General features: G+C 44.4%; 1 protein-coding gene across 2 annotated transcripts in view; it reads right to left on the bottom strand.

The window, feature by feature from the left end:
- Positions 1–2532: 2532 nt before the first annotated feature.
- The window catches only part of DENND1C (DENN domain containing 1C), a 37556-nt gene continuing 15539 nt past the window's right edge, over positions 2533–24549 (bottom strand). For both annotated transcript variants that reach the window (XM_072991501.2, XM_072991502.2), the window contains 15 exons: positions 23909–23959; positions 22781–22891; positions 21089–21189; positions 19801–19846; positions 18746–18847; positions 15345–15470; positions 15110–15211; positions 13455–13542; positions 11243–11283; positions 10433–10504; positions 9756–9812; positions 8011–8148; positions 6768–6823; positions 3844–4066; positions 2533–3712 (listed from right to left, as the gene is read on the bottom strand). In XM_072991501.2, coding sequence (XP_072847602.2) covers positions 3089–3712; positions 3844–4066; positions 6768–6823; positions 8011–8148; positions 9756–9812; positions 10433–10504; positions 11243–11283; positions 13455–13542; positions 15110–15211; positions 15345–15470; positions 18746–18847; positions 19801–19846; positions 21089–21189; positions 22781–22891; positions 23909–23959 — 1938 coding nt within the window. In that variant the 3' untranslated portion in view covers positions 2533–3088. The remainder of the gene's footprint in view (positions 3713–3843; positions 4067–6767; positions 6824–8010; positions 8149–9755; positions 9813–10432; positions 10505–11242; positions 11284–13454; positions 13543–15109; positions 15212–15344; positions 15471–18745; positions 18848–19800; positions 19847–21088; positions 21190–22780; positions 22892–23908; positions 23960–24549) is intronic.

Raw genomic sequence — 24549 nt, 5'->3', positions numbered from 1 at the left:
CAAATCAAGCTTGAGTCCCAGTGTTCACATAGACATGGAACCAAAGCAGGGAACATTTTTTTGTAATCATCACCACCATCATACTTTTTTTATAGTGTTGATTCCAAGATCTGTCTTCTGTGGACAGAAACATTCTGTGCCTCCCATTTACAGGCATTTCCCACATTGCAGGGAATCCTAATCATCAGAATCTCCATCCTTCTCTAGGAGAGTTTCAGGTGGCTGGTAGGTTACTATGAGAAGAGTGGGGGAGCCTGAAACTCACAAATAGAGGGATGGCCATGGTAAATCACTTGTTAAAATATCCCCCTGCATACCTTTAAAACCCTGTTAGAGTCACAACAAGTGAGAAAGGATTTGACAGCACAGACCCACAACCATAGGCAGGCACTAGGTGGCATCCCAGTACAGCACAATTAGTGCAAGATGCGCTTGGGCCACCTTCAAATTTGAATAAGCACAGTGTGCAACACTGAAAACACCTAGCATTGCAGCAGTTTCAGTTCTTGCGACTCTGAATGAGTTATATAAAAGAGCCTCGTGGCGCAGTGGTTAAATTGCTGTACTGCAGCCGAAACTGTGCTCATGACCTGGGATTCAATCCCAGGTAGCCGGCTCAAGGTTGACTCAGCCTTCCATCCTTCCGAGGTTGGTAAAATGAGAACCCAGCTCGCTGGGGTGGAGGGGCAATGTGTAGCCTGCATCATTCACTTGTAAACCGCCCAGAGGGTGCTTGAAGCACTATGGGGCGGTCTATAAGCAGCACGCTTTTTGCTTTTATTTTTCTTTCAGAAGGCTTAACTCCAGCTTTTCAATCGTTTGGACCATGATCGTGGCTTATAATAATAATCATCTTAGAATGGCAGAGTAGGAAGGGACCCTCAAGGGATCATCCAGTCCAGCCCCTGTCAAAGGAGAACCAGTGGGGAACTGAAGTCCCAACCTCTGGCTCTGCAGCCAGAGACCTCGGCCCCTGGGCTCTCCAGCAGTTCTTGTTTTTCCCCACCTTCCTTTTTTTCCCTTTAAGGGAGGGGGGGGGAAGCTGCAGGTTTTCTTGGGATAAACTAATACCATCCAAAATATTAACATAATCCAGATGAAAATGTTTTAAAATGACATCCCTCTTACAATTCAGGGGACATTCTCAATAACGCTCATTACATTGATGCACAGTAGGTCTGATATTCCTCCCCCCCCCAAAAAAAATGATGCAGTCTATGCAGAAGAATTCCCCAGGGTAGCCTTCCTTAACTTAGTGCCTCTCCTACCTATTGGACCACAACTCCTGTTTTGCCCATGATCAAGCAGGTTGAGAGCCTACTGAGAGTTGTAATCCAGCCCATTAGGGAAGGGCAGGTTAAGGATGGCCAGCTTCCATTCAGTTTCTGTTCACCAAACCTGCTCTTTTTTAGAGCTTGAGGATTTGTTCTGAAGTTCTAAATTTGTGTACATAATTTCACCTCTCATCCAACTCTTCTTTCCCCTCCTAACACAGGTAGGATATTTTGCCCAACCAAGCCTGACCGCTCCACATGTTCAAACCCACCCATAAGCTCAAACATAGGTTGCAGAAAACACAGGACAGGTTGCAGAAATCCTCCCAGTACTAATCACAAAAGGACAAGCTTGTCAGATGAGACTAAAGGTGCATCTACAACAGCTCTTGGCTGCTAGCAGTAGCCAACCAGTTGCTTCCAAAAAAAAAAAAAAAAAAAAAAAAAGCTCAAAAGCAGGGCTTAAGGGCAATAGCCTCCACTAATCTTCCAGCTCTCTTCACCACCAGGAACCAGGGTTTCCGAGGTATCCCGCCTCTCCTCGGTCTTTAGATCCAGCTGCTGTGGCTTGACAGGCACTGTTTCTCACTGATGCTGGGTTGCAGTTCCTAAACAGCTGCAAACTCCTTTGGCCAGAACTGGTGGCCTCAGTGGAGTTCACTGAATGCCAAGCTGTCCTTTTCCCACTTTGTGGATCCTTTTCCAAAGAGGAAGCCTTGGATTGGGGCATGATGTAAAGTCTACAGCTTTGTGGTCAAGCCATTTTCTTGGCCACGTCCCCAGCCCAAAGGGCCATTTCCCTGTATGAGATGCACTACACCCGATCAGCAAATCATGCAGACCCCTAAGCGGTCTTTCCATCTCCTGGAGCAGTGCATTTACACCTTTTTTTCCCAGAGGTACCTACGTTAGTTTATTCCCTTTGTCCCAGAACTAAAGCTGTGCAAATATGAGAGAGAGAGAGAGAGAGAGAATTGAGTGGAATTGTACTTTCTGAGAAGTGATAGAAGACCCCACCTGTGAGCTATCCTTTCATCAAGGAACTTGCAGATTAACCTTAGACTGCCTTTCTTCCAAGAGTTACTGGCACTCCTGCTTTGGTCAGAGGGCTGCTTAGCTGATCATCTTGCAGGATGAGAGGCAGCACACAAAGGCGCTATCCTTACAGCAACTGATGATACTCTTCATCCTCCTCCATGAATCTATGTTAACCCTTCTAATTTAAGGCACAATAATAGCCACCGCCGCGTCTTGGTAGTTTCAGTTGACATTCTTTGTTTTTATTTATGTTCATTCCCGAATAGTAGCTGATTCACACACACAAACACACACATGCACATTCATCGCCTGATGGTATAGCCATCAAAAGATGAAGATGCATCTGTGAATCAGCCTGGTGATTGCTCCTCATTCTTACCTTGCATGCATGCCCTGATAGGGTTTTTACGTAATTCCCACATTGGGTGAAAATAGCCAAGAAACAAGCTTTCTGTGCTTAGTTGAGGAAAGAAGCTTGCCTAGTGCAGTAAATTCATCTGAATACATGAGCTGCCTCCTAATTTGGGGTGGGGGAACACCTGCCAGCTGAATACAACAGCAAGGAAGCAGCCCTACCCTTTAAGCTATTAATGGAAGCCACTTCTGCTTGTATCCATCGCAATTTGGCTTGGAGAGACAGAGGGCTTCCACCAGAGCTTTTCAAAGGTGCCCCACAGCTCCAGAGGAGGGACTTACAACAAATTTTCCACTGGTTACAGAAGCTACACGTTCAGCTCCAAAAGCTAAACTTAGGAAGTCACTGCCTGTATTATCTTTTAGGCCTCAAATCTTTTCTTGAGCTCTGATACCCTGGGCATGGATCTGGACTTCAATGGGGACTGTGCGTTGGTGACCTGCCCAAGGACAGGGAAGGTCTCCTTGGGTGTGACAACAGGGTTTCCATTGACTTTCGACCCGAATGATGTCACAGGTGATGGAGTGTTTGAGCAACTGGTGGCTGGTGGCTCTGCTTTCGTGGTGGGGATGACTGGAGGAGGATCATGGACCTGGACAACCCCCGTTTCCTCCCCAGATGCTATATCAGTGCCACATTCTGTTCTGTTGGCAGTAGGGATGGAGGTCTCATGATCTACCTTTAGGGTCCATGACACTTGTGGTTGCTCACAACTAGCAGGTTCAGCCATCTCTTCCTTCTCCTCCTCCTCCTGCAGCAAGGGAACTATTGCCTTCTTGGGACAAGCACTTTCTTGGGGCTCCAAGTTTCTGCAGTCCTGCATGCAATTGCTTTGGTCTACAGGTGTGGTGGTGGTGAGCAGCAAAGCACTCTGCATAGTCTCTTGCTCCAGAGAGCTCAAGGGCATCTTCTCCTCAGATAAGAAGTCCCCATCATCTTGTTCCTCAGACAGAGGTTCATAGAGGGTCTCTCTGCTGGTCCTCAGCTGCAAGAGACAAGAGAGTTAGTAAAGGAGGTGGAGAACATCTACTCTGCCAGATGTTTTGGGCAACAACCCCCCAACTGCATCTGGGCACCTTTGACGGGTGAACAGGTACCTGAAATCAGAGATCTTACCTTAGTATAGAAATTCCTTTCCTCTAAGTTACAGAAGTCCAGGCTGCGGGTGGAGTAGAGTGGCTGTCCTGCTTGGTTAGGTTCCAGAAAGTTTAGGGTCTCAAAGATTTCACCTAAGAGATCAAGACCACCAGGGTCTAAGAAACCTGGGTGTAGATTTTCACTGCCATCTGGCTCTGAGCAGCAATCGAGTGAGGCCACGCTAGATGAGGTGGAGACATCCCTGAGAAAATAGGTGTATTTCACATGTGAAATGTAAGCAGTCGTACAAGCAGTGCAAGTGGATGCACTGAACTTTCAGAAAGCATCGCATCTCACATTGAAAACAGCACATGAAACAACACAGGAAACAAGCATGGGAGCACAGCGCACCTGTTGCTAAATGCTCAGTAGCCAGAGCTTGGAAGTTACTTTTTTGGATTATACATTCCATTATTCTCCAGCCCCTGGCTCTGCTGGCTTAGGGTTTCTGGTAACAAACAGAAAGCCAACATCTGGCCGTATACAGGCCTGGAACTGAGACACCATCCAAGGCGACTGTTCCTCTTCCCTCCTTTGTTATGATGCTTTATGAAAAAGCCCTGCAACCAACATAACAGCAGATTCTCAAATGAGCATGTTCCTTTCCAAGGCTGGCTCTATCCTTAGTTGGAACGTCAGGCAGGATGTTGGAGGGCAAGGCTGTGTGTGCCACCTAAATTCGCTTGCTACTCTCAGGTGCAGCAGAGATGGATCCTGTCCCGTCACCAGTGCCCAAGAGAGACTTCGCTGCCTGTGCAGTTGGCTTCCGCACATGTCGTTCAGCACTGCTATCTGGTTTTGTCCTCAAAGTCAACAAAGTCGGTGAATTTACATTGACAGCTTAGATGACTTAATGGGCCAGACTCGTGACACCCCAGCCACTTGCAGGCAGTTAACAAACTACCTGCACAGCAAGTGAGCTGCACCATCAAATTAATTTTGGGTGCAGCCAGTCCATAAAAGTTTGTGAAAACCTGTTCTTTCTCCTCCCGTTGCGTTCATTTTTTTTTCCATGAGCTCTATAAGTGTCTCTTGGGGGGAAGGGGAACTTTGGGAATTAAGTCATCAGACATAAAAGTAAGCAGGGCTGAGGTGTATTTCCAGCAAAAGGAATTTTCACAGATACAGGATGCCCAACTTCTGCATTGTCATAATCCAAAAGAAGCTTCTTAGTTGATGTGTATGAGTCATGATGACCACATGGCTTTCTTTGCTAAAGGTAGCTGTCCCCTAAAATAGTTAGGTATTTCTATGGTCTGTCCTCTTCCAGTGTTAATTTATCTCTGGGGCACCTACTTGGGATAAGTAGCCTGTAGTAATTGGTTCTCTAATTAATTGTTGCTTCGACAACAACACCTTCTACTATTTCTGGCATGACTGGATTTTTTGCCTCACTTTATCAACTAGGTGATTCCCAAAAGAAGGCTCCTATCAATACCCATAACGATTCTTTGCTGATTGGCACAAGGCACTGCCATGTGTAGCACTATAAATGTACATGGCAAAATGACTTCTAGGTAGCCCCCAACTCTTGCTCCTTTAAAAAAAAACTACTGTAGCACTAAACTGATCTGCAGTGGTAGAGAGTCTGCATCAATTTCCTAACTTTCCCATAAAGAAGAATGTATGGAAAACAAAGGGGGGGGGAGAGGGAGAGAGAGAGAGAGAGAACAACAGGATGACTAGGCCCTGTAGATGACCTGCAAAAAAGGAGCACAAATTCTTGAAGACCACCACAATTGGCCACCCAGCAGCTCATTGCCACCAAGACTTACACAATTTCCCCCATGCCTGGATAAATTGGCAGTAGGGTTTTGGCCATTGATTTATTCTTCCTTTTAAAACTGCCATGATTGAAGGAATTGCTTGTGGGATTTTTGCGTCAAATGCCAAAATAATTGGGTCAGCTTTGGTTACTATTTGACCACCATGAACTCACAGGGTCACTTTAAGCCAATCACACGCTCTATATCTGACCTACCTCTTACATAGTTGCAGAGATAAAGGGAGGGGGCAACGAACCACATACACTGCTTTGAATTCATCAGCGGAAAAGAGGATATAAATGTAAATGAGTGTAAGTACCATAACTTTAGGGTAGAGGTGACAGGCTGGTGCATCTTATTTGTTATCACTACTTTTTCTGCCCTCCCAATGTAGGAAAGCATTCATATATTTCATGACATGGGCCCTGAGGCTCATAAAGGTTCATCCAATAAGTATGTTTGTTTTAAAAACCTGAAACGCCTTTTTGAAAAGATCTAAACCTGACTCCTTCTCAGAAGAAGGACTGAGGGAATATACTGTTTAGACATTGCCTTTTAAAAATTAAATAATAATTCTGGAAAACTGATGAATTCTGCAGTAGTCTCTAAGGTGGATCACAGGGTCTGTCATTTTTATTTATTTATTTATGCCACAGAAGATGTAGGCAGATGCCACTCTAGAATGTTTTATTTCACTAAGCCACGCTGTCACCCAATCTGGAGCCTTCTGAAGGCTGTTCAGTGCCACAGCAGGTGGGGAAATAATAAAGTAAGCACAACAAAAGGCACACCGTTGGGCATTTTTGAAAGAGCAGAGAAGGTCAACCATCCATTACCATTGTTTTAATCTCTTGGGGCCATTTTCCAGTCCAGGTCCTGAGAGGGCACTTCTAACTTTACGTAACCTTCTTCTCTGCCTCTTCCACATGTAAGTCTAAATTCTGAGTCCAACAGGAGTTGGGTGGGAAGTGCCTCATCCTGCAGGGGTGGGGCTGAGTTGTCCCCCCGCTTGGAGAGCCACATGTAAGGTCCCAAAGCCTTCCCTGACCAGCCCTGGCAAACACACAGGATGCATGAGTGGTGAAGGAGAAATGCGAGTGGTGTGTTGCTGTGGCCCACTTGCTTGGCACGCCTCACCTTGGAGTGTCCAGTTCGGTCCTGCTGCTCTGCCTCTGTGGTCGCCGGGGGCGAGACTGTAAAAAAAAAAAAAAAAGACAGACAAAACTTAAGGCAAGCCATGCAATGACATGACAGCAGTAAGGGGCCTGCTGCTCTCTGGCTGCCCAGAATGAGGATACTGTACATTCCACACTTATAATTCCCCTTTTTAATTAGAGGCAACTGTGTACAGGTACATAAGCAAAGGGGGAGGCGCAAGGCACTTGGTGTGTTTCCAGAGGGAGGATTCTGAGCACTACCAATCCTAAGACATTGAGCAGTGAGTGATTCCATCTGTTCCTCCTTAATGGATTTTCTGTGGTATGAAAACAGCAAGAATTAAAGGCAAAACCCAGGAGGATTACAAATGGAGGACACTAATGTCTGGAATCAGCATCCACAATCCAAAGTTGAGGCAAAATGAAGCCTCTTCTGGAACAATCGGCAAACTCTCAAGGTATCAAGCCTGCATTAACTGTTGCTCTTCACAATCCTGCTTTCTGTACCAACAAAAACTCAATTATGTCACTTCCTCCTCTATAAACTGTTATTTCTGTGAAGAAGAACATCCAGGCCATTTGTATACATGGAAGATTCCCTTCCTTTGGCCCTTTCCTGCTGCAGTCCTCAGGCAGCATGCCTGGTGGCCCTCAGGATTGGGCTATGGCTAGTGAGGAAGCTGTGACCCAACATCTGCACACTGGGCACATCTCGTGAGCATCCGGCTTGTCCATTGTGTGTTGGACTCTTCAGACTGGCTCAACCAGCACGCGACTGATCACAGTGGCTTCAGGATTCAGGGAACTTTATTTCAAAAAAAGAGGAACTTTTCAAAGTTCAGGCACATATTTATTTATTTATTTATTTATTTATTTATTTATTTATTTATTCATTCATTCATTCATTCATTCATTCATTCATTCATTCATTCATTCATTCAAAATAATGTTCTGGTCTCACACTTCACAATGATGAGCTGCTGCAAGCTGCCCAGTAACAAGTTAGTACACCTTTTGTCCACTGTTTGATTATTATGATGTCCCCACCTAGCACTTTGGCTTCCCTCTTCCCAATAAGTCAGAGAGAAAAAACCAACAAACAACCTTGAGTGATGGTGAAGTCCCAACTTGTTATGAACTATGGTCTTTCTGAAGTCTTCCACCTCCAAATGGCCCATCTCTCTCTCTCTTTCACACACACACACACACACACACATCCCTACCTTCCCAAAGTGCTGGGTGATGGGCAACCGGTTTTGCAAGGTCTCAGACTGTTTACTCCTGGTGGGCATGATGGGACTGGAGATGTGATCACAGTTCAAAGAATAAACTCGCTTCCGATGCTCGTCTACACTGGACTCCTAGAGGAGATTCACATGAGGTGGAAGATTAAGCTCTCCTCCCATTCCCATTGCAATTTTTCCCTTGCTGAGTTGTCAGGCAAGACAATGACCATTCCTAAAAAAATCTCAGATATATGATGGACCAAGCAGGTAAGGAAAAATGAGGTCAGGTAAAGAAGTCAAGTCCATGTGCATATGTCAACAGACAATATCATATTGTAATGATGGTCACAGAGGTAAATGGCCAGAAAAAGAAGTAAGCTAGCACAAATTGGCATGCCATTCATTTGTTCGTTCGTTCATTCATTCTTCCATTACATTTTCATTCTGCTGTTTCTCCAAGAATATATGTATGGTATGTATTTTATGAGTGCCTTGAGATCCCCTAACTATATTCTGGTACAAAATATGTAACCTTAGAGTTTAAGAATTCTGAGTGCAGAAAATAGGCTTGAGTTTTGGAACTGGACTGCACTCCAATTTCCACAATACAATCCACTCCTGAATACCATGCACCTAATAAACCCAGATGCTTAGGCAAAGCTAATGTTCATGAAAGAAAGATATATTTCAGGGTTGTTTTTTTAATTATCTCTTTCATCATTACATATATAGTTCACTGCATTATCAGTGTAGTCCTTAAGATATTCTTTAACATTTCTGTAGCCACTCACATAGTTAGGCTTTGAGAACAAGAGGTGGGGACAGCACCCGTTGAATAGACCAGCAGTTCTCAATCTTTCATACTTATTGCCTGTCAAAAAACCTTGATTTCACCAAACCAACAAAACATGTCTTTCCTCCACTAAGAATGACTTGTTAATGTGTAAAGGGATTCTGCAATGATTGTAACTTTTAAGCACTTTAAAATTGGTATATTATTAATCAGAAAAAGCACAAACAAAAATAATAATCCCATGAGATTGTATCCCATTTAGACTACTTCTGCGTTCCACTAGTGATATATATACCATTGGTTGAGAACAGCCCTACAGTTGATGGCGGGTGGTATTATCCAAGGAAGTTGTCATTGTTGCTGAAACCTACAGTGTACTTATGGGATAAATCACCCCCTTTAAGAATGAAATCAGAAATGGACTGGCATCCACAGAGAGCCACTGAGAAAGAAGAGGAAGCTGTTAGCTTGCCTGGGGAAATTCAAAGATTTGAATATAGAAATATTTGAATATAGAAAAGTTGGCCAAAAAATAAACAAACAAAATACCTAAGGGAGCAACCCTCCCCCAGAAGCCTAATGAACACTGAGCTATGCAATACAGAGAGCCAGTTAAATTTCTGATATCTTACAGTGACTCACCCTAACCTTATACCCTCCCGATGTGTCAGTCATGCTGGAGCCCCCATCTTCCCCAGTTAAGAAGTTGCAGTCAGCTACAAATGGAAGACATCTGGTTGAGGAAGGCTGGTTAATAGTTTTATGGGGGAGGCCAGGGCAGACATAACTGACCCTTCCCATGAGGAGGCAAGGACATACCACAACATTTCATTGTGTCCCTAGAAGGGAGTGTAAAACTCACAAGCTGCAGCCACATAGTTTCCCTCCTGCCTCTACAGGGTAGCATATTATGAGGAAAAGTTTGAAACCAGAGGGTGGAGGAGTCTACCTTTTCCATCAGACGGCTTCGCATATTCTTCAGCCCCATTTTGGCATGGCCTTTGGCCTAGGTGAGGAGAAGAGGTGGAGAAGACATAAAGCATTCAAAGCAATTTTAAGATGCAAAAAAGTTATGTATGCACCATAATTTTCCATGTATAAGACTATACTTTTGTCTAAAATCTTTAGACTAAAAATTGAGGGTCGTCTTATACATGGAAGTAAGCTGAGGAGAGAGAAAAAACAAGTGGAGGGGGAAACAGGGATCAAAGCGATTCTGCAGTACTTTTATCCCTTTCCCCCTACACTTGCTAAGCCCCAGTTAGATTTCTTAATTTTGGATTAGAAAAGTGGGGGGCGTCTTATACATGGGTGTGTGTTATACACGGAAAAATACAGTACATATATGCATAAATATACACATATAGAAACATAGTTGTACACAAACATGCACATACACAGACCCATGTAAGATATATGTAGATAGATTCAATTTGATCAATTAAGTCTAATTTACAGCTCCTATAGGTTCCAATGCATCTCTGCAGGTGCCTGGAAAACAGCTGCTCTCCCTTCTTCCTTTGGCACATTTTCAGATCAAAAGAAGAAGGGAAAACCAGTCCACACAGCAGCTTTGCACTTGGAAATGCCCAGTAAAGAAGGAGAGAAATCACACAAATGCCTTACATATTGGTATACGCTCCGGACAGCAGGATTGGCCTTGTTTTTCACTGTAGTTAGCAGGGCTCCTCCACCTTTCTGGGAAAGGAAAAAAACCACAGGCCTATCAGCTGGGAACAGCACACTCAAATTACATGCCACACAAATGAAGAGGCACAATGAAAGTGAACACAGATGAAGGAAGTCATCCAGAAAATAGCCCCTATGGAGAAAGAATGGGGGAGTAAAGAACGCCAGGCGCCAAGGGAGGACCAAAAGGAAACACTTCATGGGAAAGGAAGGTAACCTAGAATGCCTGAACTCCATTCTCTGCCATGCCCAGCATGCTGCCAGCCTGTAAAGCAGGTTCCGGAATAAAGAATGAAGAGACATCCCTTCAGTACAATTGTACTGTTCTGATGATGACCCTGAGCTTTGCCCTGGCTCAAACGTACCTTCTCAAGCTTTGTCCAAGAGCCCATGGATCTCTCTCACTCCTATCCTTAGCCCATTTGGATCCATTGAACAATGAGGGGGGTACAGGGATAACTGATCCCCTGCTCCCAAGTTAAATTCCTACAGCTCTTAAATGCCCCCCCCCCCCTTGAGAATTAGGGAATACAAAGTGTGGTGACATCTCCTTATGAGTAAACTAACTGAGGGTGCCTCCGTCTGCTGCTTCATTGCAGGATATGTGTGGACTGGCCAAGCTTCACACGGTGGCAGATTGCCGTGAAGAAAGAAAGGAAAAATATGAGAAGAGCTGCGTTTGTGAGAGTAAGAATTAGCTGCTGCCAGATGCCCTTGCTTCCCACCAGAGGAGGTTGATTTGCTCACCTTTAGGTTCTCTACCCACAGGTGATAGGCATGCATGCTACCTGGGAAAGGAAGGGATATAGATGAGTATGTGTATCTCAGCCTGCACTCGAGCCCTCAGAGAGGCTGGAGTGGGAACTGTATATTCAGAGAAAGTTTATATATCTGCCACCCGTATTTAGCAGGTAGATGTGGACATGAACCATTTGTCCTTTGGCTAAATAGGTCCTCTGTGTTTCAAAGCTATGCCTCTTTTGGTGGGTGCCCACTCAGAGGAGGCAGGGAAGGGAAGCCAGATCACTGACTCCGAGTGAGTGCCTGCCGGAGGAGGCGAGGCTTGGAAGCGCCAGACACATGCTCGGCCAAAGGACAAATTGGCATGAACCGCTGAACCAGCAGTTTGTGCCCATCTCTAGTTGTAGGGATTCAGCAACCTCTGAAGAGCTGGGCAACTTGGAACACATTCTTTTCAGAAAAAGCTGTGATCTAGTTGGAAAATTCAGACCCTAGGCGTAGAGGTCTTATAGCCGGGGTCCCCAACCCCTGGCCTGAGGAGACAGATATCCCACCCACCCCACATGCACTCCCATCCCCGCAAATCCCCTTCACGCATGCATGTGTGTGCGAGCACCCCCACCACTTCACAAGTACGTGTGAGTGTCCCCGAGTGCCCCCCACTCCTTTGTGCATGTGCGCAATTGTGTGTGAGTGGGTGCCCCGCCTTCCCCAACCAGTCCGTGGAGTTAAAAAGATAGGGGGGCCATTGTCTTATAGAAACCTTGCCCAACTGTTTACAGGGCCAGGCTGCACACTCCAGTTGTGAAGAGCATAGCTCACAATTATCTTCCTGCCCACTTCCTGGCATTCCATGCTTTATACTGGCTTTCTCATTCCTGACAGGTTACAGAAGGGCTCTTATTTTATTTGCCATAACCACTACACAAACACACATGCACAATCATGAGTTCATTTAATTTCATATTTTTAACTCTCCTATGTCATAGCCCCATTACGTATTTACTTGGGAATAAGCACTGCTTTGTTATAGAAAATGTTAAAAATATATTTTAAAAAGCCACACATCTGTAACTAGCTGCATACATTCCCTGACAATGTTTTTAAAAATGAAGAAGGGAGGGAGGGAGGGACACTGGAGCAAGCACCACCAGTCCTTATAGGCTCTGCTATGGCACAGATACTGATACAAGGCTTCTTCACTGCTGTCACTATCCCTTGCTATTCTCTGGAGTTTCCTTCTGGTGTGAGGTAGCCTGGGTTGTGGGGTCCTGAACTTTAGTTCTGAGGCCTGGCATAACGTGCATTCAAGGCACCATTGCGAGCGAAGAGTTAAGATCTGTTGAAGGGACTGTGTCTCCCGGTATCAACAGAAGAGGAAAAGCCTGCCTTCTCAGTTGCTATGAATAAGACAGAGCTTGGAAATATAATTTTTGAGTCCCACAATCTCCCAGGCACCTCAGAATCATTGTAAAAAAAGTGACTGTGCTAAGATGGTGGCTCTAATTAGAGGTTTTCGGCCAGGAATGGGCAAGCTCCAGAGTTTATGTGCTATTTTTCTGGCTCAAGGACCCTCAAAAGGCTGCACAAGCCCCTCTGGAAAAGACTAAACGGTCAGGCTAGGTGTTGAAAAATGAATGCCCCCTTTTTAAAAACAAATCTTTTTGCTGAAACAAGGTGGGCAGGAGAGCTATGGCTTATTTTAATGGAAAATCACACCCTCTAGATTTTTTCATTTGATTGGGGAGGAAAATATGACCCCTTTATTTCTCCGCTCCCAAAATGATTAAAACTACAATAAACGGCTTTAGTTTCATGCACTCTGCTTGCATGTGTTACATGCACATGCATGGTCGCTCTGTTGCTATCTTCTTTCTGACAGAAGGCCAACTGTGAGCTCATGTGTAAGCCTCCTTGAAAGCTAAAGGAGCTGTTGAGAAAGCTGATCCAAGATCTCAGTATCTCAGATCACAAGACACTCCTCTGTTTCAGCATTTTAAGAGTGGGGACGGAAGTTGAGAGGCCTGCTGACAGGTAACACCCTAGGTATATCAGTAGCAGTTTCCCAATAATTGAAGATAATTTTGTCCCCCTCCTAAAAGCACCAAGTTTGGAGGGCCCAAATGCTGTGAAGGCCATGTGACCAATGACTGTGGTTCCTCACTCAATGCCCTCGTGTCCACCAATCATCACTGAGGTAAACTGGGTTCTTCATTACCTGGAGAGAGGCTTCGGATGATCTCCTGTTCAAAGAGGTCCGAGAAGTCCTCCCCAGTGTTTAGCCTCTCCAGGCGATCCTCAATGAACTGTTAACATTGGGGAGACACAAAGACAGGGAGCTGTTAGTAAGTGTGGTTAAGGAGGAGTCCTTTTCCACGGAATATTTCGGAAGCAGCTTAATGTCCTATAGGCCTCATGAAAATTAGTGGGAATTTGATAGAGGTTTTCAAATTACAGGGCAAGCCTTAAAGAGACCATTTTAGAGCATCTTCAAAAGGAAGGAAGAAACAATCCTGAAGACAGAACCGGCCATTGCCCTGTACCCGTATCAGCCCTCTAGATGGAGTAAATAACCTGGCAGAGGACTCTCGTGGGGTGTAGGCTTCCACACGGTCATTTTCTTGTCATCCCAAAACTAATGTGAGATGCTTTGTTTATACTGTATGGTGTGTTTAGTTTAGAAGGCTCAATGAGACACAGGCCTACTCTTCTTGGACTGCTAGCCTCTGTATCCCACTCCACAGATCCATGCACAGAAGGGACCGGCTCTCTGCACACAACTGCAACAAGCCTTGTCAGCTACTTTTTTCTGGGATGGATCATTCATCCTCCTTTGAGAGTGAGCCTCTCAGAAAATAAAGTAACAACTGGAAGGGGAGACTCCTTGACTTAAAAAAACGTTGAACAGCATGGCTTTGAGAGGATATTGGAAGGAGAGGCTGATGAAGGGAGAAACAATGACAACAACAGAAATCTCAAGTGGTTATCAAAGCATAAGAGCCTCTGGTTACAAGAGATTGTGGTGCATTATTTTTATGGTACAATTTATAGGACCGATTTATACGACAGAAGCCAAAGGGCAGAGTTCTGCTTTAAAGAATGTATAATCTAAGTTTAGATCTGGGAAGGGGTGGGGACTGGGGTGCATATGTGGGTGTGTGAAAGGGACAACAAAGGGAAGAGATGGCGAGGTGAGTTTAACAGGCAATGAATCTGGTCAAATGCAGGGACATATAATTAAACTTAATTTCAGTGTGACAAAAGGATGAAGCGGTTATGCCATAAACAGGAGGAACACTGCAGTAGTACCCGAAGGCCCAGTGAGTGGAGATATCATGCAGAATTGTGCGTCACAAGAGTATGCCATTTCCAAGGTAGAAAAACTGTTCACACTCCACCTCATCTTTGTATAATCATCTGCCTGTTGATGCCAGGCTCCATGTCTTTGCAGAAGGGAGATCCACCTCTCAGTCTTCAAGGTGCCCCAAGACTGTTTGTTGGGCATGCAAAGATACTGCAGGAATGGAATGGCACAGAAGGTGGGAAACAGGTGGGATCCCCTTGCAAAGCAATGTCAAAATCCATCAGAAGAAACACATACAGTACACACTTTTGCTATGTTGGCCACAGAAGCCTAAGGGGGGGGTCACTAATGATGTAATTATACCTATTAATAAGGCCAGTAAGTGGTTGAACCTCATGTGTGTGTGTGTGCACGAACACACTCTCACACACAACAGCATAGTGGAGAAGTGGAACTTTTTGTTTAAATCAGCAGGGACTTTGAAATTTACCATCTCACTACCCACTGTGTGTATATGTGAAGTTTGAAGATGTTTGCTCAAAGACCTCCTTAGTTCTACCAGTGCATACCTCCTTGAAGAGCTGCAGGTGTACGGCCCGCTGGAGGAAGGCCTGCATGGCGCTGGATCCTTGCTGCAAGAAGCTTTCCTGGCTAAAGGAGATGGGCTGCCCCTGCAAAAGTAGACGGAGGTGGGGGAGGGAGTAAATGTGACCGGGATGAATAGACACAGCTTGTGAGATATGAGAAGATGCCATAGACATGATGAGCTGAATCGTCAACCCAGTGACAACCACGCCAACTTACTGGGCTAAAAACGAGTGCCTCGCGGTAGCTGCCAAACAGCAGTGCCTGTGCTCTGAGGAAGGCTCGAGCAACTCCATCTCCGGTGGTCGCCGATTGTTTCTTCAACTGGAACTTCAAGAGAGAGACCTGAGCAGAGGGAGGAGAACAGAAGATCATTCTCAGTCCACAGACAAAACCACAAAAAGGATGTCCCTATCACAGTTCTATACCCAGACACTCTAACCCAGCCTCAGAAGCATGAGGCCCATTCTCATGATTTGTTTGGCTGGTGTGCAATGAAAAACTAGCATTATGAACCTCCTCCTGAATTTTTTTGTTCAGCTTTTCCATTTCCCTGTTTGTACTGTGTCAACATTAAGGCTGGGGTTGCCTTCTCTTTTTTATGGACACATAAGCTGATTAAAGAGCCTTCGCAAGCATAACGTGGAGTATAAATGCAATATATCAGGGACAAGTAACTTGTGTCTTACAAGATATTTCTGGACTACAGTTCCTAGGAGGCCTAAGCATTGCAGCAATGATTTAAAAAAATGATACAAATTTGATCCAGTGATAATTGGAGTGTCACAAGCTGCCTACCCATGCAATAAGTGAATACGTTATCAATTAGGAGTGACACTAATGGAATCAATTGGTGGTCTAAGTCTCCAGCAAGAGTTCACAAGTGTGTGTGTGCACACACATGTCACACCCACTTCTGTGCCAGTCATTTGTGGCCTAAAGGGAAAGGAGAAGATTTTTTTGGGGGGGGGGGAGCTTTTCAATCTGACTACATAGAGATGACTAACATGAGGGATGACGTGAAACCATTGGCATGCAAAGATCTTGGATTTAATATCTGGCATTTCCTGACAGGGGTGGAAAGATTCCTGTGTCAAATCCCTGGTAGACAGACAGTACAAGAGCTAGATGGGACAAAGGTCTAACTGACAGCACAGTTGCACTAGGAAAAAAATTGTATGTGTGTGTGTGTGCATGTGTGGGCATGCACACACATGTACACACCTGCATCTCCCTCCTTGGCAAGCCTAGACAATAATGTCTCTGGTCACTTTCAGGCCCAGCCCCTGTCTGTCTCCTTGTGCATAAGAGCGCCTGCAGAAATCCTGTGTTTTCTTTTATCTTTCTTTCTTTTCCTATCTGACATTCTGTTCTAGTGCTATGCCAGATGGCAAGAAATACAAAATAAAAAAAAATAAAAACACCTCAACAGTTAGTGACTGTGAGAGGCAGTCAGCATGAGGGCAAGCGAGTGCAGGACAAAGTCTCAGATACAGTTCTAAAAGTCCATGTAGCCTGATCAACTGATATATAACACACTTAAAAATGGATTAAAATTTTTCCAAAGAGGAGGCACATGCCAACACAAGAACCATGCGACTATGGTACCATGTGACTTTAAACCGAAATTTTAAAAAAAAACCAAATCCATAACCCAATTGATTTTATTAGTGTGCCTGTACCCTGAGGCTAGATGCCTCATGTGTTCCCCAGATCAACTTATTACAGGGGATCAACCAATGCTTCAGCCAAGCCCTTCCCAATGTCTGTGTCCATTTCATTAACCACAAATTTGGAGAGGTGGATAGAGAAAAATTAACCCATTCTGAAATTTCCCACTAAAGCATGCATATACTCCATGGACTGTGAAAATACTTGCCCTGAGTGACCCAGCTTTGAGTAACAGCTTTACTTTCTATCACAGTTCAGAAAAACTAGAATAACTTCAAAATCATTTTAACTCTCAGAGAAATTCATGGCCAATGAACTGGCCAGTGCCTACTGTTCGCAGGGCACGTGATAAGTGCCCTACTGCCCATCTGGAGGCCAACAAGCTTGGGAAGGCTGACATGAGGGCTGTATATTCTTTGCTGCCAGGCAAGACAATACTGTACTTCACCCACCCGCTCACCCAGTCACTCACATACACACTCATGCAGAGATCCTACTTAAAAATTAACTCTTGTTTTTACTGTGCTAGTCACTGCAGAAAGTATATTTAAGAACTGGTGTTTATTCTCTGCTCCCAGCAGTCAAATGTAACTAGATGGAGTCATGAAGCATATGGAACCTGGAGCATGGGCAGCTATCTTATACTAAAGGTCTGACCACTGCTCCATTTGGACCGGGTCTTTCCAGCTCTGACAGGCAGCAGTTGTGCAGACAAGATGCTTTCCCAGCCCTAACTAGAGCTCTCCAATATTCTTTGATATTCTCTGATCCCCATTCTAGCTATCCCAATGCTGTTTACAGTCCAAAATCAAATGAGATCAGTATATTCAGGGTGCTAATGGGTGTATATAGCTGGCTTTATAGCTCACTGAGGGCTGGCTGGATAGCTCAGTGGTTTAGGTCTCTTGCTGTGGAACCAGAGGTTGATTCCCCACTGTGCCTCTCCCGAGGGTAAAGCCAGCCTGTGTGGCCTGGGGCAAGCTGCACACAGTCCCAGGATGACCCCGGAAGAAGGGAATGGTGGATCTGCTTCTGAGAATTCTCTACCTGGGAAACCCTGGAAAGGGTGACGATAAGTCAGAATTGACCTGCTAGCACAACATCATCATAGCTCAATGAGAGGAAGTTCCTGACTGCAAAGCCACAGGTTATGGATTAGATTCCCCACTGTGTCTCCTGGAGTATGGGCCAGCCTATCAAATCTCAGGCAAGCTGCCCAGCTCCAGAGCTCCTCCAGAGGAAGGAGATGATAAACCACTTCTGAACACTCCATGCCTAAGAAATCCAGGAAAGGGTTATTTTAAGTCAGATAATCAAGTTGGTGGCAGATCATTATTATCAGTATTATGGTGGCATGTGGGACATGCAGACAGCATGCCCCAAAATGTATTTTCTCAACTTATATAGAACTGCATCCACTGTAAGGGAGCTGCATGAGTCAAAACAATTTATTACATTACTTTGTATAAAATGTAACTAAGCTTGCTCAAAACCAGTTGAAAGCAGCTGAACTGGTTTCTGAGCCATATTTGGAGACCTGTGTCTGAAAAGTGAGTTTAAAAATTACTAATGAACCAGAACTTAATTATGGTTATAAACAAACATTTCACTCCCTATAGCAAAACTGTTCCATAAAACTGTTCGCAGTTTTCCCACATTAGCAAAATATTTCATGAAGGGTAATATTCCAGTTTCTACTTTTGGGGAAATATTTTTGGAAAACAAAGGGACAGGAGAACCTATTTAGAGAGACAAAGGTTTGGTGTGTAGCACTCAGAGCTGAGATTCATAGCTATTTAAAAAAAAAATAAAACACCCCTAAGATACAGTGGTGACAAACCAGAGCAGGAGTGTGGAAAAGACAGAGAAAGCAGCCTCAGGACACAGAGGAATCAGACAGACGTCAAGAGACCTGCAGCATTTTAAAGGCTGATGAAAGCAATACTAACTACATCACTGGGGAGGTTTTCCAGGTCTTGGAAGGGTGATTCCATCGTGTTGTTGTCAATGTTGAGAATAACGACATCTTCCAGGGCCTTGCTCCTCACTCTCTAGGGGAAACCCAAGACAGCATTGAAAAACAGACAGGACCTCTGCTTGCTTGTTTCCCCTTCTGAAGCCTCTGCCAACCAGACCCAGCAACTACATCGGATTGGTCACTATTCCCAGGGCACCCTCTTTTGCAATACCCACTTGTTGCAGTCAAGGTTATATTAGAAACTGAAAAGATGGATGGAACCAAAGCATCATGTGCTCAAAACTGTCTGCGTAAAAGCATCTGCTCATTAGTCGCCTATGACTTCGCATTCTGCAAGACCTAACCCAACAATGCCAACCCAAGGATGGCCAACATAAATCTATAAGGAAACGCATGCAGCTGCTTGCCCAGACAGCATTTTAAGAGATGTCAGTCTGAAAAGAAACTCTTTTCCATGCCAACCCCCAAAATCCTTTGCAATGACATTGTTAAGGCTTGAGCCCATATCTTGGTTTTGGTGGCACAGTTGCTTAGAAGCTGCAAAATGCACTGAATAATTGTTCATTAAAGAGAGCAGAAGGGAAGATTCAGACACGGTCCTCCTGTGTGAGCCCTTGCTTACTTCTGGACACTTTGATGATGTTTGTACAAGAGAAATTCCCAGAGGATTCTTAATTAGGGAGAGAGAGAAAATTTGCCATTTTAATTTTATTTCAAATAATTTTATTCCAAATTTTGTTGGGCTAACTTGGTTCTAGTTACACCCAATAAAAACAATACATTAGGAGTATGAAATGCAGAACAAGCTGATAACATTATGCAATTGGTCCTGCAACTGATCTCAAAATGGCAGCTACTCTAGGTAGCAAAGCTGGACCTCCCCAGAACTCCTGACCTCTATGCAGCTGCTCACAGAAGACTTCACTTCGTGCTATTGTTATCTTGATGTTCACACCCTCCACCTTAAGAACAGGACTTTGTTACAGTCTCATGAGATCGAGGGGTAACATCCGTTTGCACACTCACCTCCATGAGGCTGGTGTGGACTCCTATGAGGTACGGCATGGGGGCACTGGAAAGGAAAGAAAAGCGAGTCACAGCAGGCTCCATGCTTTTGTAGGCCTTGGGCAAGAGGTTATTGGTTGGGTCCTCTTAGCCGCCCTTTGCCTTCAAAATGTGAAAGTGAGAAGCCATGCCCTTAAGAACAACGCACACAAAGGCAACAAGGACCTCTTAACAGCCTCAAAGGTCTGGAGTCTAGGAACCGGAAAGAAAAGTCCAGTCCTCACTGCTGATGATGCTGGATAGGGAGTGAGGGCAAAGAAGGGATGGGAGAGGAGGAAGACTTCCCTTTTCTCTCTTTCTGCTCCCCATAATTTCTAGTTCCTCTGGAAAAAGAACTTTACTTGAGCCAGGACTAGATTTTGGAAATTTTGACCAAAATCCTGTTGTGCAGTTACTTTTATCATTGAACTGCCGTAAGAAATCTCTGTTTGCACAACTCACTGTGCAATAGGTAATGGCCACAAAGACTTCTAAAATGATGGCAACTATTTGCATAATTGCACGACAGGCTTTTTTGCCTTTTCTTTTCTTTTTTCTTCTTCAATTACACCTCCAGAAGTCCCCATCTGGTCATCCTGGAAGAGAGATTCTGGGAACTGAAATCCAAGAAGTAAATTTTCCAAGCTCTGGCCAAGACACACTTCAAGAATTCATATCTGTGCCAGGGCGTGGTGCCCATCTCTTCAGAATATGAAGAACTGGAATAAAAAAGACAGGCTGTGCGTCTATGGAGGGTGCCTTTCCTTCATCACTGAGGCTGCTTCCAGTTTATTGTGGAATTGCCATGGTTCATCCTCGTACATTTTACAGGGAATTTGTTTCTGTTTTTTGAAGCCTGCATTTTAAATACAAAGACTAGTCTAGTTTAATTCTTAATAGCAAATGTGGGCTTAATTTACCATGTCAGCTAAGCTTCTTCATGTTTCCCCCTCACCAATATGTCTTTATCAGCTTCCAACATCCTTGGATGCCCTGTGTCTACCAACTTTTACTCTTTCTCAACACGGAAACCCAAATAACTTCTACACAGAAGCCTCCTCATGCTGGAAACCAGAAGACACAATGCTTATACTTCATCTTTTTTTCTGAAGAGATTTCCTAAGTTAAAGAGGGAGGCTAGGAATGGTGGAGAGGGAAGATTTTCTGTGGAAGACAACATCTTCTGAAACCCCCCATGAAGACAATGACATGATCAAAACCTTGCCTGGAAACCTCTTCCAGTTTCCAAGGGAGAGATGTAGTCACTTACCAGCAATAGTCCAGGAGGTGTGAGGGCAATGCAGGGATGTAGATGTGTTGCCAATGCATGGGGTACAGCATGGAGGAAGAGGCCTGCACACAAGCAGTGAGCTGCAGGAAGACACAAGACAGTGTTTCCTTAAAATCTATCAACCCCCATTTGGGAGACAGACTACCAGGGCAACTGACTTGGTTTTGCATATGTCAGACAGGGCAGGAATGAGATTTTGTATATTGGTGGTGCATCCCAGTTTTTTTTTTTAAATAGCACATGTTCTTGTTTTAAACCTTCTACCAAGCATTTAAAATGCATAATATTATTGTCCTGTTGCTGGTGGAAGACCATGGCTGAGATGATAATGATCTGCTCAAAGCCATTCAGGCCCAGGGGACTGAGGTCAGAAGTGAAATCTGAATCTAATTTTGGGGGCAAGCCTCTTCCTGCGGTTTTACTAACAACTCTTTTCTTCCTCTGGCCATGCTTAGAGAAGCAGGCATGGAAATTCTCTCCATGCCTGGAGCCTTAATTTTACCCTTTCCCCCCCTTGACTGCAACTACAAATGAGACTGTGAGTAAATATATATACTGTATACACTTTAAAATGTTTCTAGAGTGACTTTTATTTCAGAAAGAGATACTTTTGTGTACAGCCATGTACACAAATCTCTCCATGTTTCTCTCCCACCACCACCACTGCTTTATTCTCTGCTAACTAAAGTAATAACCAAATTCCTATAAATCTTTTTACCCCAAACCCCAACACTTTGTGCATCATTAAACTAAAACAGAAAACACAAGGTGTTTTAAAAGCTTCTATTATCACACCACTCACTGATGGATGTGACCAACCCTAGCATTAGACAGAGTAAAATCACCACTTGCAGCAAAAATGTTGCATATTATAAAAGGCGAGAAAGTTCTTAGTCATTTATTTCATTACAGTATTATTGTATTTTTACTGACAGGAATGGGGAAAGACATCTATGGGACTTTGCGCCACAGGTACCAGAATAACTTGGCTGGCTTCAGGTAACACCCACCTTGACTAGGTGGATGGGAGGAGCAGTTTATTTTATTAATAACCTGCCTTTTTCCAACAAAGGGGCCTAAGAAAGTTTACAAAGTATTTAGAAAACAAATGCGGTTAAAATTCAGTGAATCACAATACTAAAAAAAGTACTTCAACATATTATATATTAAAACAAGAATTAAAGAAACAATTTTTTAAAATAGCTGCAAAAAGCATATCTAAAAAGCTGCAAAAAGCATATCTAAAAAGCAGCAAAAAGCGTATCTAAAAAGGTAAAAAGCATATCCTCCTCCTTTAAAACTCTTTCCTTGTCAAGCAGACACTTGGTTAAAGTCTGCCCAAGCAGACGGCTTTTTGCTTACTTGTAGAAGGGCATCAAGGAGCAGGCTGGCCTGGCTTCCCTGGGGAGGAGGTTCCTCAGCCTGGGAGCAACCACGGAGAAGGCCCTGCCTCATGTCCTCACCTAGCGTGCCTGTGACCGTGGCGAGACGACTGAGAGAAAGACCTCCCCCTGAAGATTTTAAACATCAGGGAGGATCTTGTGAGAAAAGGAGCTCACTAGGTAAGACATACTGGGTCTGGATTCTACCCCTTGAGCTCCACAGCCAGAATTTCAGAAGATCTGTGTCCCCACACATCTCCCTCCCCCCCCCCCATTCCCTTGCTCTCACCGTGCTCAGCTTGCTGGTGGTAAGTACGATCCGTCGCTCGTGAAGCAGGCTCGCATACAGACGTAGCATGTTGTTCACATCCACAGCCACCACAAACTCTGTCAGATTCCTCTGAGGGGAGAAGCCAACACCTCATTAGGCCCCTCATGGCTGAGCCAGCATCATGGACCTTCACCTTCTTCTTCCTTTCGACCCCTACTCTGTTTGATCCATGGCAGAACCCTGCCTTCCGAATCACCTTCCCTCTCCACCTCTTTTTTCTTACGCACTGCATTTCAGCCGGGGGGCGGGCAGGCGTTGCTCTGCCTAAAATTGCAGGTACCAATGGATATCTACTGAAATGTAAAAGATTTGAGTTTTGCCATTAAAAAAGAAATGTTTTCCAATGTTAACAGAGCTGCCTGTGGGCATGACTGAGAGACCTCTCTGGGTGTGTCTCCTGAGTCTACTATCCAGGCGTTCATTGGGACTAATGGACAACTTCACAGTTCCTGGTCATCTTTAAATCTAACTTGAAGTGGGCAGTCCTTCATATGGAGGACACTTTCAAACAGAGGACTGTCCTCTACAAAAGAAGACATATGGGGTCACCTAACCACATAGTCAGGTAAGCTTAGCAGTTTCAAAAAAGTGGGTTTTGAATGCCTTTTGAGAAAACCAGGCCACTTTGGCCTAAACTGAGGCCAGACAGACCTGACACAGACGAAAGAAAGCGAGCAATGGATCGTCCAGAAATACAGTTTAGCCACCTGTTACTTGGAGAGACTTGTAATGGATTGTACAATTAATTACTTTTAAAAAGTAAAAGTAAGTCCTGACCCTGCCTCTAAAGAATGAACATGAGCGGATGAGCCCCCCTTTCTGTTAGTGTGGGGGTGTGCTTGACTTCCGCCAAGGCACACTTGGGTCCCAGCATCTATTTTCAATGCTAGGCCTCAGCATGGAGGAACATAAGGAAAGCGCCTTCGACACCAAGATAATTCACTGCTGGACTTATGTATTTGTAAAGGAGGAGGCACATTTTTCTTTCCCTTTCCCTTAAAAAAGGAAACGGTGCCCATAAGAACTTCAGCCTCCTACCCCCCACCCAAAAAAGCTCTATGACAGAATCACTATTGCGTGACTTACATTTTCAGGAATGGTGGGCAGCTTGCCTTGGTCCGGAGCAATGAAATAAGCCTGGGGGGAAAAGTGTAGATGATCTTGTCAAGCCAAATGGGTGCACAACCCTCTGTCAGATCTGCTTTGGTTTGGATTCCTACATTGAGCACGGAGTTGGACCCGATGGCTTTATAAGCCCTTTCCAACCCCATCATTCTGTGGTTCTTTGAAAAGGAACGCTAAGAGAAATCTGAGCCCCAGAGGTTACTGGCAGGAGCTGATTGGCAAGACCAGTTATGGCCAATAAAAACACAATTTATCTGTTTACTCAGCTTTTGAATAGAGATGTACAGTATATATGTGTGTGTATATATATATATATATATATTTATGTGCATAGGTAACTATGGGGATGATGGTGCTAATTTGATTAGGATCGTAGGAAGCTGCCATATAACAAGTTAGTCTGTTAGTCCATTTAGCCAAGCACTGTCCTATTGACTGGCAACACCTCTCCAGTGTTTCAGGTATGAGTTTTTTTTCCAGCCTGCCCAGGAGATATTATGGATTGGATCTCAGAGCTTTTGTATAGAAAGACGTTTTTGGAGCTGTTGCCATGTTATTCTGTACAAGCATTCAACAAGAAACACAACACAAAACGAAAGCAA

The sequence above is a fragment of the Pogona vitticeps genome, chromosome 2 (genome assembly GCF_051106095.1).
Source record: "Pogona vitticeps strain Pit_001003342236 chromosome 2, PviZW2.1, whole genome shotgun sequence".
Classification (NCBI taxonomy): Eukaryota; Metazoa; Chordata; class Lepidosauria; order Squamata; family Agamidae; genus Pogona; species Pogona vitticeps.
This window is presented reverse-complemented; position numbering and strand designations above follow the sequence as displayed.